At 44.6% G+C, this 14,933-nt stretch overlaps 1 protein-coding gene across 1 annotated transcript in view; it reads left to right on the top strand.

Moving 5' to 3' along the window:
* Positions 1-14,872, top strand: part of fchsd2 (FCH and double SH3 domains 2) — a 96,083-nt gene extending 81,211 nt beyond the window's left edge. The window contains exons 18-21 of the mRNA XM_080889750.1: positions 9,017-9,237; positions 9,746-9,938; positions 10,041-10,135; positions 11,282-14,872. Coding sequence (XP_080745876.1) covers positions 9,017-9,237; positions 9,746-9,938; positions 10,041-10,135; positions 11,282-11,374 — 602 coding nt within the window. The 3' untranslated portion in view covers positions 11,375-14,872. The remainder of the gene's footprint in view (positions 1-9,016; positions 9,238-9,745; positions 9,939-10,040; positions 10,136-11,281) is intronic.
* The last annotated feature ends 61 nt before the right edge of the window (positions 14,873-14,933 follow it).

Here is a 14,933-nt window from a genome sequence, read left to right as displayed (position 1 = left end):
GACAATACACTACCAACATTCAAACAATATGTGGACTGTCCCACCAGGGGAGAGAAAACTTTAGACTTACTGTATGCTAACGTCAAGGATGCATACAGCTCCTCCTCCCTCCCCCCACTTGGTAGGTCAGATCATAACCTGATTCACCTCACCCCCCGCTATGTGCCAATTGTGAGGAGGGAACCTGTGACCACCAGGACTGTTAGGAGGTGGTCAGAGGAGGCAATAGCGGAACTACAGGGCTGTTTCGAGGTGACCGACTGGGAAACACTCTGTGAGCCTCACGCCGAGGACATCAATGGGCTTACTGAGTGTATCACAGACTACATAACTTTCTGCACCGACTCCATTGTTCCAGCTCAGACTGTTCATTGTTACCCAAATAACAAGCCGTGGGTGACTAAGGACATCAAAGCCCTCCTCAACAACAAGAAGAGGGCTTTCAGAGGGGGCAACAAAGAGGAGGTGAGGAAGATCCAGGTGTTACTAAAGGACAAGATCAGAGAGGCTAAGGACAATTACAGGAGGAAGCTGGAGTGGAAACTCCAGCAGAACAGCATGAGAGAGGTGTGGAGGGGCATGAAGACCATCACTGGATTCAGGCCAACCAACAGCAGGGGAGCTGAGGGAGGTGAGAATAGAGCCGACGAGTTGAATCTGTTTTTCAATAGATTCGACACCACAGTGTCTGCTCCCACCCCCACAACCTCACCTGTAGTCAGCCTGGAATCCAGAGCCACACCACTGTGCCAGCCTCTCTCTTCACATGTTGCCTCCTGTGAGATTCCTGACACCCCTCCCCCACCCATCACCTTCACTCAATACCAGGTTGAGATGCAAATGAGGAGACTTCACTCAGGCAAGTCTGCTGGACCAGACGGAGTGAGTCCCCTTGTCCTCAAGGCCTGTGCCCCCCAGCTGTGTGGAGTCTTTCATAAACTGTTTATGCTGAGTCTGAGTCTGCAGAGGGTCCCGGTGATGTGGAAGACATCATGCCTCGTCCCTGTACCAAAGACGCCTCGTCCCAGTGGCCCCCAGGATTACAGGCCCGTGGCACTGACCTCCCACATCATGAAGACCCTGGAAAGGCTCATCCTGGACCAGCTGCGACCCATAGTAAGACCACATCTGGATCCCCTTCAGTTCGCTTATCAGCCTCGTCTCGGAACAGAGGACGCCATCATCTACCTGCTCAATCGTGTCTACACCCATCTGGACCAGCCGGCGAGCACTGTGAGGGTCATGTTTTTTGACTTTTCCAGTGCTTTCAACACCATCAGGCCGACCCTCCTGGGTGATAAGTTAGCAGCGATGCAGGTGGATGCTTCTCTGGTGTCCTGGATTGTTGATTACCTGACAGGAAGACCACAATATGTACGTCTCCCACAGTGTGTGTCTGACAAGGTGATTAGCAACACAGGGGCACCACAGGGGACTGTCCTCTCCCCCTTCCTCTTCACCCTCTACACCACAGACTTCAGCCACTGCACAGAGACCTGCCATCTTCAGAAGTTTTCTGATGACTCTGCGGTGGTTGGATGCATCAGCAGGGATGATGAGACAGAGTACCGGGCTGTGGTCGACTCCTTTGTCACGTGGTGTGGGCAGAATCATCTGCAGCTCAACGTGGCAAAGACCAAGGAACTGATCGTGGACTTCAGGAAGACCAGGAAACACTTGACCCCTGTTTCAATCCAGGGGGTCAGTGTTGACATTGTGGAGGACTATAAATACCTTGGAGTACACATTGACAATAAACTGGACTGGGCTAAAAACACCACAGCACTTTACAGGAAGGGCCAGAGTCGTCTCTATTTTTTGAGGCGACTGAGGTCCTTCAACATCTGCCAGAAAATGCTGAGGATTTTCTATGAGTCTGTGGTGGCCAGTGCGATCCTCTATGCTGTTGCATGCTGGGGGAGCAGGCTGAGGGTCGCAGATGCCAACAGACTTAATAAACTGATCCGTAAGGCCAGCAATGTTGTGGGGATGGAGCTGGACTCCCTCAAGGTGGTGTCGGAGAGGCGGATGCTGTCCAAGATAAAGACAATGTTGGATAACACCTCCCACCCACTCCATGACATGTTGGTCAGTCACAGGAGCTCGTTCAGTGAGAGACTGAGATTACCGAAAAGCACCACTGAACGACACAGGAAATCATTCCTGCCTGTGGCCATCTCCCTGTACAACGCATCCACTTAACACACTGTTTGCTGCTACAACTACACGTTTCTTTTCCAAATATTTATTTATAAGTGACGTATGTATGTATGTATATATATGTATATATTGTACTATTCTTAGTTAGCGTATTGTCTGTCTTGTCTTAATGTTGGTTTAAAATGGAGCACTGTAACAAAAAATAATTTCCCCCAGGGATCAATAAAGTATTCTGATTCTGATTCTGATTCTGATACTTGGTCTGCAGTGAACATGCTTCCTCTGCCCCCAGCATCTGGTCATCTAGCAATTCTGTAAAGTAACAATTTCAGTATTTTCACATCAATGGTATTGGTGTGTTTCTCATTGGCATATGGCAGTGCTACAAATCTTTGTGCGAAGTGACTGTACTAACCGATTCTCATTTCAAGATGTCCTTATGGTGCTTGCTACAGTGTAGCGGCTCGAGTTAGGCTGGACCCGTTGGCCAGCTACCCTCAGGGTCATTCCACGGTTGATTACATGGTCCACTATTGTAGCTCTGATGTCATCAGCAATTCTATTTCTTACTCTTCCTACCCTTCCTCTCCCCCCCTCCTCATCTTCCTCTCCCCCCTCCTCATCTTCCTCTTGCTCCTCCTTGTCCTTGTCGTCCTCTTCATCCTACTTCTTCACCTCCACGTCCTCTTCCTCGGCCTCCTCTACTTCTCACTCTTTCTGCTCCCTCCATTGTACTCCGCACACACAGCTTACCTGTATTATAGTGCTTAGGCTGATTGCAAAGTGAACTAATTATCTAAAAAAGTTTTCACGGGGGGTTCCGGTGAATATGGTAGGCTAGAAGACGTGCTTTCACTGTGCTCCCGCTCCCACCTGTACTTATCACAGTGTAATGCGCACTACTGTCTATATTTTTACCTAAACTAGTGACTGAGAGCTTTGGGAATACTCAGCAGTCCCAAATACGCTTTTTGGAAGTTAAATAATGTCGAAGCAGACGAAGATACAATCTCGAAAGACCACGGCCGTCGTGATGAACAATGCTAGCCAAACTGACATGCTAGTAGCAATGGGCGACCAGCCCTCGCCCCCGGTGGACACCGCAACTCTTGTCCGTGAGGTGACCGATAGCATCAGTGAGGTAATTGACCAAAAACTGTCTGCACTGTCGGGGACACTGGAGAAAATTTCGTCCTCGCTGGAAAACGCCTCCAAACGCGTCACGGAGGCAGAGCAGAGAATCTCAGATATGGAAGATGGGGTGACTGACCTCGCGGGGAGGCTGGCTGAAGCGGAGGGGAGGATTAAGGTTATGGCAAAAGGTTTGGACGACTTAGAGAACCGCAGCAGGCGCGACAATATTCGCATCATTAACCTGAAAGAAGGTGCGGAGGGTGAGAGCCCTACTCAGTTTTTTGAGGCTTGGCTGCCTGCCACACTCGGGCTGAGACACAGCTCCGCGGGTAAAGCCCGCATTAAAGTTGACCGCGCACACCGGGGCCTCGGCCCGCGGGGTGCTCACCCCAGGCCGGTGATCATCAAGCTCCACAACTCCGGAGATAAACAGCGGATTATGGCTGCAGTGAAAGCGGCCCCCGAACTCCACCACGACGGGCAGCGGATCTTCATACATCAGGATTTCTCCTACGCGATCCGTGAGAAACGACGGGGATTTAATGCTTCTTGCCGTGCCTTAATCGACAAGGGCATCCGCTTTAGGATGCGCTATCCAGCGACGCTTGTGCTGACTTACAATGGCAATGAGCACAAGTTTGAATCGCCTAAAGATGCACAAAGTTTCATCAATGCGCTGGATTAATAGATGCTTGCCCCGTACAAACTGTGGCACTGCCGGACTTAACTGGGACCGTGTCATTGGACGCCTGAGTCCGCAGCGTTTAACGCAGTTTGAGGAGGCAGAGACGGTTTAACGGGGAAAATAGCCTAATTGTTTACTCAGTCTCTAATTTTGATTCACAACTGACAGTAACCCAATTCCATTCAGGTTTGGGGAGCGGGGGCGGGGTTTTGCTTTGTTTTTTTTTTCTTTTTCTTGTCTTCTCTCTCCTTCTCTCCCGTGGAGTGAAACTTCTTTTGGCTGCACTGGGCTTGTGACACCACCCGGTGGGTGGCATTTTCATTTTTGTTTGTTTCTTGTTTGTCTGTTTTTAGTCCGTGATACCTTGACGTTTATCTTAATTCTGTTATTGTATGCAATTTGTTGTGTGGGTGAAGGTTCCTTTGCCATCTTTTTGTGATGGTTTTGTTCATGTCAGCACGGCCGGTTCAGGCCATGGGTTAAGTCTTTCACATGTCTTTTATTATGATGGCTCTTTCTGTTTGCCTTGGGTTGACGATTCTTGTCCAATGACAGATTACTTTTGCAATGAGTAACACTAAAATTATTACTCTTAATGTCAAGGGAATTAACCACGTCATTAAGAGGCGCAAGATAATTTCCTTACTCAAAAAAGATAGAGTGCAGATTGCATTACTGCAAGAGACTCACCTCACAGATTCCGAACACCTAAAACTCAAACGTGATTGGGTGGGACAAATTTATTATTCCTCCTTTAACTCTAAAAGTAGAGGCGTCGCAATATTGGTCCATAAAAATCTACCATTCACGCTACATACTATTGTAAGGGATACGGACGGACGATTTATTTTGATTACTGGGCTTCTATATGGGGAATTAATTCTATTGGGAAGTGTTTATGCACCAAATACTTTTGATAGATCGTTCTATTCAAATTTTCTGGCAAAAACCTCCCCTGTGTGTCCGAACCACGTAATAATTGGTGGGGATTTTAACTGTGGCTTGAATCCTGAAACTGATTATAATCCACCAAAATCTCAACCATCTTCAAAAATGGCAAAGGCTACAACGGACCTCTGTTCAGATCTTGGTCTCTTTGATGCTTGGAGAGTTTGTAATCCACATGTGAAGGACTTCACATTTTTCTCACGCCCCCATTTTTCCTTTTCCAGGATTGACTACATGTTTGTTTCTGGATCTGTCCTTGACAGAACTCGGGGCTGTTTGATCCGCACATGTGCGCTTTCGGACCACTCGTCAGTTTCAATGGAGCTATCACCACCTTATTATGACCCTTCGTCTAGACATTGGCGGCTAAACCCAGCTCTCCTTAGTGACCCTAAATTTGTAAAGTATTTAGAAGATCAGTGGGAACTCTATCTTTCTACAAATGACTTACCGGGGGTTAGTGCTTCTACTCTATGGGAGGCGGGTAAGGCATTTCTCAGGGGCTCCGTTATCTCTTTTACCTCGGCAAAAAAGAAGAGCAACTTAGCCAAACAATTAGTGCTTGAACGCGATATCACTGACTTGGAGAGGGAGTTTAAGAAATCCTCGTCTATTTCTGTGCTTCGGAAGTTGGATGCAGCTAGATCGGCCCTGGACCAACTGTTAACTCAGAAAGCGGAAACTGCAATATTCTATGCGAAGCATAGATTATTTGAATCAGGCAACAAACCTGGACGCTTGCTCGCCCGACTTGCCCAAGGGAAACGGGGCTCTTATGCAATACCCTCTCTAAAAGATAAGGCAGGTGTCTTACAGTTTGAGGCTAAACTTATCAGCAAAATAATGAAAGAGTTCTATCAAGACTTATATTCCCCTGAGTGTCAAAATACTGTAGACGCCAGGAAACTGTTTCTTGACACTGTTAACCTCCCTATACTGTCAGAGGAAAGTCGATTGGATCTTTGCAGCCCTATCAGGGTGCAGGAGGTCTTGGATGCAATTAAATCCTTACAGAGTGGGAAGGCTCCGGGCCCTGATGGGTTTGGGCCAGAGTTTTATAAAAAAATGGCCAAACATGTGGCGGGTCCTTTGTTGGGAATGTATACAGAATCTCTTGAGAGGGGCGTGCTTCCACCCACCCTAAACCTTGCCCATATATCCCTGATCTTAAAGAAGGATAAACCCGCGGATCTGTGTACATCCTACAGACCTATAAGTCTACTTAGTGTGGATTGTAAGATTCTGTCCAAAATTTTATCCAGACGTTTGGAGGAGGTTCTGCCGGTTCTGATAAAGCCTGACCAGACGGGATTCGTCAAGAATAGATACTCCCGCTCCAATGTCCACCGACTCATAAATGTTGCGCAGTTCTCTCAGAACACCAATTATAGGGCTCTTGCGAGCTCTTTGGATGCTGAGAAAGCATTTGATCGGGTGGAGTGGGAGTATCTATTTGATGTTTTGGACAGGTTTGGTTTGGGATCTGAATTTGTCAAGTGGGTCAAACTGCTGTATGGGGCCCCAGCTGCAAGGGTCTTGGTTAATGGCTCGGTCTCGGATGTCTTCCCACTGGGTAGGGGAACGCGGCAAGGATGCCCCCTCTCTCCCCTGTTGTTTGCACTTGCCTTGGAGCCACTGGCAGAGGCTATAAGAACTGATCCTGAGATCTGTGGGGTGACCTTGTCGAATACTGAATACAGGATTTCCCTTTATGCAGATGACGTGTTGCTCTTTCTCACTAAGCCAGAAACTTCTATTCCTGCACTGACACATATCATCAACCAATTTGGCCTCTTCTCAGGGTATAAGATAAATTATGATAAATCTGAAGCTTTGCCACTGGGTGACGGGGGGAGGTGGGACGCTCCTCCTAATTTCCCTTTCAGGTGGTCGACCACGGGTTTCACATATTTAGGTATCAGGGTGTCCGCAGACACAGCGGAGTTGTACAAGTTGAACTTCAAGCCGATTGTGGCCTCAATCAAGAATGACCTCAATAGGTGGTTTGACCTCCCCCTGTCTTGGACGGGTAGAATAAGTTTAATCAAGATGAATGTGCTACCCAGAATATTATACCCCATTCAAATGTTGCCTCTCAGGATCAACAGAAAAACATTCATAGAGATTGAGGGATGTCTTTCTAAATTCATATGGCGTGGGAAGAAATCTAGACTAAAGATACAGATTTTACAACTGCCCACGGATGAGGGGGGTCAGGCACTGCCTAACTTTTTATATTACTACTGGGCTTGCCATGCACAAATAATCTCAGGGTGGTTACATTCCTTCCTTCACCGGGGCGAACCATCGGTAGATGCCTGGTGCTGTGACCCTCTCTCACCTCTTAGTCTCTTATCCACTGACCTGGCGGACCTCCCTCTTGGTGTCAGAACTAATTCCGTCTTGATGCCCACTTTAAAGGTTTGGCGTGATATTACTGCCCACGTCGGAAGAAGAGGTTTCTCTAGTGCACTGCAGCCTCTAACTAGGAATAAAGCTTTCCCCCCGGGTATTGGCATTAATATATTTGATGATTGGTATTCCAAAGGTATAAGATTTATTTGTGATCTGTTCGAAAGGGGTAGTTTTATGGCCTTTAATCAAGTTCAAGTTAAGTATAATTTACCACAGAAACACTTCTTTGGATTCCTGCAAGTAAGGCATTATGTGAACTCCCTTAAATTTCCAGCCAATCAACCAGTTTTGAACCCTGTTGAAAGCTTTCTTCTCAAAGTTAACGAGGAAATGACTACAAAAAAGAAATTTATTTCTCTTTGTTATGGGAAATTGTTGTCTTTGAACTTTATAACCACTGATAAGGCCAGGGTTCGGTGGGAAACCGACCTCGAAGCTCAGGTTGGTGCGGAAGCATGGTCCAAAACTTTCAGATCTGCCATGAAATTGTTTCCCTGTAACAGACTAAAGGAAAGCCAGTACAGAATCTTACATAGACTACAGCGTACGCCGGAGTTCCTAAATAAAATTCACCCTCAGATTTCTGCTCTTTGTGTGAAGTGCAATACGGCTGTAGGGACCTATTACCACTGCATATGGCAATGTCCTTTAATTACTAGATTTTGGAAGAATATTGCTATAGAGCTTTGCTCTATTTTCCACCGAACGATCCCACTGAACCCTATGCTGTTCGTTCTGGGTCTATCTATAGAAGGGCTCTCTCTGTCTTCTGTACAGATGCTTTTGTTAAGTAAACTTTTACATTTGGCGAGGCGATGTGTACTGTTTCAATGGATTCAGAGACGGCCTCCTACTGTTACACAGTGGTACAGAGAACTGCTCAGGGTGCTGCCGATGGAGCGCCTCAGTGCCATCATAAAGGGCAATTGTAATGCATTCTGTAGCATATGGCAGCCTCTGCTTGATCACCTACCTCATGACCTTACTGTGCTATTACATAAGGGGGACTCGCTGTTTGTTTTTAAACACACTGATTAATGTCTGTGTTTCCCCCCCCCTTTTTTTTTTTTTTAATTTATTGTTTCCCTTGACTTCGAATGTGAAACGCTTTACATATTTTGTCCCAGGCGTGTGTACTGGTAACTCATATACCTGCATTTGCTTTGTTATTTTTTTTTTTTTTTTTTTTTTTTTTGTGCTTGGCTGTGCTGACTTGTTGCTGTTCGTGTTGTTCTGACAAAATCAATAAATCATCGTTTCAAAAAAGTTTTCACATGTGAAAGTGTGCCAGACAGTTGGCAAATTAGTGTTAATGATAGCCATACATGTGTATACTTTTGCTAGGAGTGTGTTGGAAATTTGGTAATTGAGTGTTGTGCAGTGAATTGTGCCTACAGTTTTGCAAAGTGTGTGTTACAAAATTGCAAACTGAGTGCAAAGCAGTTTTTGTGCTTTTAGTTTTGCAAACTCAGTGAGTGGTTTTGCTATAAGTCTGAATAGTTTTAGAGATTGTGCTACAGGAATCACAGTTAGGGTTTAAGCATTCAGAAAAAACTGTAATAACAGTAAGGGCCCTGCAGACAAGAAACTGCATTTCCCTGAGAATAATTGTTCCGACGGTATACTTATAATTGTTTTTTCTCCCTCTCTCTCTATCGTCCTTTCTCTCTGCAGTGGTGTACGTGCGTGCACTTTATGATTACGAGGGTCAGGCGGATGAGGAACTCTCCTTTTCCGAGGGAGCTGTGATCCGCTTGTTGAGCCGTGACACTCAGACAGATGACGGCTTCTGGGAGGGGGAGCTGAACGGGCGGGTGGGCGTTTTCCCCTCCGTGTTGGTAGAAGATCTTACAGAGAATGGAGAGACCAGCGCGGGAGGGGCAGGTGACACACAGGTACAGTAACACCTGTACACACATGAATTAATCTCACAGATAACATACAAGTCATCTTAGGTAACAGGACTTACTCTAGACCTGAATGAGACATTTGGTCTTATCAGTGTTTTCTCAGGGGAGAAATACCAAAGACTGTGTGTAGTCGACTGTGCCAGTTTATACCCCTATCCCTTCCTCCTTTCCTGCTTGTTGTCCATTTGATCTATCAGCAAGTCAGAGTTCAAAAACAGTGCATTAGAACTGCCGTGTTTGTGCAGCATTCTGATAAAAAACCTGCACTGCAATCACAGAAAAGAGGTCTTATCTGTGCCACTGAGTGCTGCCCTATTAGAGGCTCAGCAGCAGGAAGGATATGGCCTCTCCCTTCCTATAAGCCTGTAGACATAACACGCAACCCAACATCTTTTAAGTGCTATGCAGGGAATGTTGGTTAAAAAAAGTATCCTGGTCAAGTTTTGTGTTGTAGCCCACTTTGTCTTTTCTTTATTTCCACCACTCTCTGTAGATCTCTCCTTCTTTGAAACTGCCATCTTCTCTGCCACCTCTTCCGCTGTATGACCAGCCTCCCATCAGCCCCTTCACCAGCCCCGAGACTTCCACCCCACCTCCTCTGCCACGTTCCCCTTCCGCTGCTCTTAATGGGGAGCACAAGCTTCCTCTGCCTGCCTCGTCACACAAAGGACCGCTGTCAGCTCACAGTAAGACAACCAATACAACAACAACCATGTTTAACGAAAAGTGAGATTTCTGAGGAAGGTAATTGGGGCTTTTAATTTGAAATTTTGTCTCGCTCACTCTAGATCAAAGCTCTGGCAGGAGTCCAGTATCTCCAGGATTTGCTAAGACTCAGCCGCCAAGATTCACTCCTGAAGGAGGCCCGGGCAAACTACGACCTGTTAGTATCAGTGTTACTCAAGAAGTGTTTTTTTGTGCACAATGTGTGTGTGTGAGTGTTTGTGTGTTCGAGCTGTCTTTTTATTTCCTCCCATCTCTGGAAAGCACAGAGGGAATGCATCCAAATTTGCAAATGGATTAGATTTTAGTGGTCAAAGATCTTTCTGGGTTTTTTATGGCTTTTCCCAGCAACAAAGACCTCTTCATCCTCATTCATACTACGCCACAGTAATTTAGCCATAGATAAACAAAAGACCATGCTGTTTCACTCTATATGAAAACATTCATTCAGAGTGTAGGGTGCACAGCATTTCTTTATCACAGACAAAAAATGACATGTACGGCTGTAAACTGCACTTCCTTTTCTTTCAACAGACATCTTGAAAGGAGATGTCTTGAAAGATCTCTTTCAAGACATCTCCTGGATTAAAAGTGTAGTTGAACTTCTTTACACTGGTAGAAACGGGAGTTTCACTGGTCCGGCCCACATCCCCACCCTGCTGCTTAGCCTTTGCAAGTGGCTGACATCATTGCTAGCATTTACACTTGTGATGTTGTGCCTGTGTTACTTTGTAATTTTGCCACTGAAACACTAGTCGGCGGTGAGGTTTCTCTCTTCAACTCAATTCATTGTCTTCTTCTCGATTAAAAAAAGGCATCAGAAAAAGAAGAGAAGCAAGAAATAAACATTCACTGCGGGCCGCATCAGCGTGACATGTAGTTAGATTACAGTGTATGTCACGGCACAGGATTTCACAGGGACTTAAAGAAACTAATGAAGAAAATAATCAGCAGATGAATGTATGACATATAAGTAACCGTCAATTTTTCGAAGATGGTTTGGCACGCTGTGCTCTGATGACATGTGAAGGATACTTAAGTGTTCGTTAAACTGTGTGACCTACAGATCCCAACAATAGGTTGAAAACACAGTTTTTTTTGTTAGAGTCTAAAAGCAGACAATTCCCTACTTTTCCTGTTCGTTGATAACACATTTGTGTCTCGCAGCAGGAAGTGAACATTTAACTGTTTGTCAAATTAAGAAAAGTAGGTCGCCCCTATTATCACCTTGACTTCAGTTTTTCTCACTTTGGCTTCTTTCTTTTCCTTACTCTTGTATTTAATGTGTTTTCTTTCTCCGCTGCAGGTGCGAGCCGCTCCTCCTCCACCCAAGCAGCACCCCCGCCGACAGCAGGAGAAGAGCGACAAGACGGAGGAGGTGGAGATCACGCTGGTGTGACAGACAAACAAACTGACAGCCGGTTATAGGCGCACAAACAGAAATGAAAACAGATGAAAGGCAGATGTATCCTACAGACTTGGGAACTGAAGTGAAGTTAAATAAAGTGATGTGAAGTAAACTGAACTGAACCACGCTGACCCCTCCCCCCGCCCCAATCTCCTGAACTCCTGGCAGCTCCGTATCTTCTCCCTTTGAGCTGAGGAGGAGGAGAGCAGAGAGAGGGGACAAAGGCAGACTATCCGATGTAATAATCTCCGTATTAGCTTCCTAATGAAGTGCAGCAGTAGCCCACACACCCCCGATCCCTTCACCCTACCCCGTCCTTTCATTCTTGCCTTAAAACCTCACCTCATTGGGCAGCAAATCACACCACGGTGAAGCAGAGGAAGAATGTCAGGAGAGGAGGAGGATGGGAAAAAGCTATTTGTGACAGATGACGGATTTGGCAAGTTTTCTGTTGTCAAGCTTTCCATAAGACCATTCATCTTTCTGCAGAAGCAGATCAGAGTCAATATTTAGATTTTTTCTCTTCCCAATAAATAATCATGAAGCACGAGAAAAGTTTTGAAGCCCCAAGAACTGACAAAATGTAGTAAAAGGTTATCAGACAAACCAAACATATAATTCAATACACTATAACTATAAAATTAGGGTGGGATGGAGGCAGATGATTGATTGTGGTGACCCCTAAAGGCAGAAGCTGACTTAAATGGCAGCCCACATGAACAGCTGATAACTTAGTATGGATCTTGTTGGCAGATATCATACTGGATGCAATATTTACGTTGCTTTAGCCTCTTTACAGTTATCACACATCTGCAAGCCACTTTGCAACCCAGCTCATGCTTTTCATGCTGTGTGTGTGATTTAATCAATGGTCAGTGTTGCTTGCAGCGTCATGTACAGGTGTTGCTTCGGCCCAAAGAAGAGAGCCCAATCTAATTCAGTGCAGATGGAAATAAACAATCTGCTTTTTGCTACTGTATTCCCGGGGGCATTAGTTTTGCTTTTGTTTTTGTTTTTAAAAAAGTCTGATTCTTATCTGATACCTTTTCCTTACCTTTTGTGAGTGTTGTGGGCCCATCCAAAGAAAGCTGGCTGAAATGTAAGTAAAAACATGCCAAGTCTGTCACGTTTTTGGAGAGCAGTGGAGAACGAAGTGAACGACCAGAGAAATTGAGCGGTGTGCGTGGACGCAGTGTCCCTCTCCTTAGGCCTTCCCTCGTCATATATAGTCATTATCATCATACGTATTTAATGTGTAATAGTACAGTACATTACTGTCGTCATAGGAATGTTATGCTCAGCATTTCATATAGACTAACTCAGCTGAATGGAATACCATGTCTGATATGTAGTGGAAGTTTTATCTTCATCTTATACTGAAAGGGCATTGTAAATACAGCAGGAAGGAGAGCTCAAAGGAGGGAGAGGATGAAAGAAAACGAGAGATAAAGGAGGCTGGATCCTTCCCTCTGCTCTTAGCATCGCCTCTCTTCCCGTCCCTCCTTTACGTCTCTCCCTCTTTCCTCTAAAGACGATTCTGTCCATTGGCAGTCAGTGTGAATCAGTGACTATCATATACATACATACACACATGCAGATACATTATACGACAGATACATTCTCTCATTCTGTGCGCCGTATGTCTGTATCACTGATTGGTTCAGAGATGCGCTGCTGGTGCTTTTAAAGGCACTCAAATTGTTGGTATTCACTATGTGGCAACAAAGAAAAGTTTTATTTCAGATGATGTAGACACAGGAAAGTATTTGTGGCCGGGACTTCTTATTAGCACAGAACTGTATAGTTTTCATCCCTCTCATGCCGATTTGTTCACTGTTCAGTTCAACTAAGACGCACGTTTACTTGACGCTCATTACATTTGCAGGTATAATTTTTCTCTCGCCAAGCAAAGCCACCACATCTTGTGTCCTAATGCTAGAAACAGAAAACAGAAAGAGGTGTGTAAAGAAAAAAAATCGAACTAAATGGACAGAACTAGCAAATGACATTCAAATGGAGCTAAGTACAAATCTTTTGTGTGTGGTTTTTTTTTACTCAAAGTAAATAAATGCCCCCATTTCCCTTTACATGGCCATAAAGCCTTTGAAACTCCTTGCCTGAAGGGCAGCGTAGCACTTTTATTAATTTCTACCTTACTTGGAAAGTAGCAGTACCCTCATATAGCATCGGCACGGGTGGCAAAGACTCTGATGAATCCTTGTTGTTAAAATGATTCAGAGTTGTTCTTTTTAAGCTGATCCTATGGACTTTTTTTGTTTCAGTGTGACTGATGCTTAAAAAACAAAACAAACACAAATAAAGATCTCCACTCTCCCAGCTCTTCCAAAGAGGTGGAGAGACGACTGTGGACAGTGAAATTCGCTGTTCTCCTTTATTTATAAGAACAAAACAAACAAAAATTACAGAAAGCGATGCGTTTGAATGAATCATTTCTTTTTTTGGTCTCGAAATAGGCCTGGGTGTTTATGAGTGTGATTGTTTATAAGAGAGAGAGGAGGAATTTTAATCTAATCTGTGTTTGACTCTGAAGATATGTCCCAGTTCCTCACTGCAAATGAACAAGTTTGGAGAGCGTTTGCACGGAATAAATTGCAAAGTAGAGTATTGTCCAAATTGTCAGCAGGAGATAAAACTGAACATTCAGGCAGTAATCCTCTTTCTTTGTCTCAGATAACATCCCTACTGCAAAACAAAAACAAAAGAAGAACTGTGAATATTAAATTTAAAACTCTTAGCATTACTATGTAGTGTTGCACTGGAGCACATCTTCAGGTCTCCTGTAAGAAAAGTCTTAATCTGGAAGCAAATCGATTGTTTTCCCCGGTGGAGGTGATTTCTAAAAGGAGAAGTAAGAAGTGAAACCACAACATTTTGTGTAGCATTCATCCTAGCAAACTTAAGCATGCTGGAATTAGTTGCATTTTTAGATACGACCCTCTGCTCTTCTGCTGTTGTACGGACTAGCATTGACTTGTGACAGTGTGGTCAAGGCGACTTGGAACAGCAGCCTGTCCTTGATCTCTCTGAGATCTGATTTTTACTGGTTTTCGAACTTGTTTTGAAGTTTATGGTTTTTCAGCATCCGCAGACATTCCCGTTATACTTACTCAGTCAGTCTGTCATATATAAAATTGACATTTCATTGCCAGTTGCCACTTTGAAGACGGATCGTTTCCCATCTTTAACAGTCTCTTTGGTCCGCGACAGTGTTTAATTATTTGGTATGGTTTTTATGTTTTAAATGACACTTTATTTTTCCTTATGTGGATTCAGAGTAGCACAGCTGCCGTTATTATTAACGATGTGGTGGAACAACTGGCCTCTCTCTTTAATAGACTGTTGCCATGGTGACAATATTGAGAACAGGTGCAAAAGTCTTTCTGCATATTATTATTGGATGTACAAAAAACGACAACAAAAAAACAAAGTTTGTATTTATTGTGTACAAATGTTAATTAATAAAAAATATGGAAAAGTTGAAAAGTTGCACACATCGATTTTTTCAGACTGAGCGTGTTTGTGTGGATGT

The sequence above is a fragment of the Rhamphochromis sp. 'chilingali' genome (genome assembly GCF_963969265.1).
Source record: "Rhamphochromis sp. 'chilingali' genome assembly, chromosome: 8".
NCBI classification, from domain to species: domain Eukaryota; kingdom Metazoa; phylum Chordata; class Actinopteri; order Cichliformes; family Cichlidae; genus Rhamphochromis; species Rhamphochromis sp. 'chilingali'.
The sequence above is the reverse complement of the archived record's forward strand: the minus strand, read 5'-3'. Positions and strand labels throughout refer to the sequence as shown.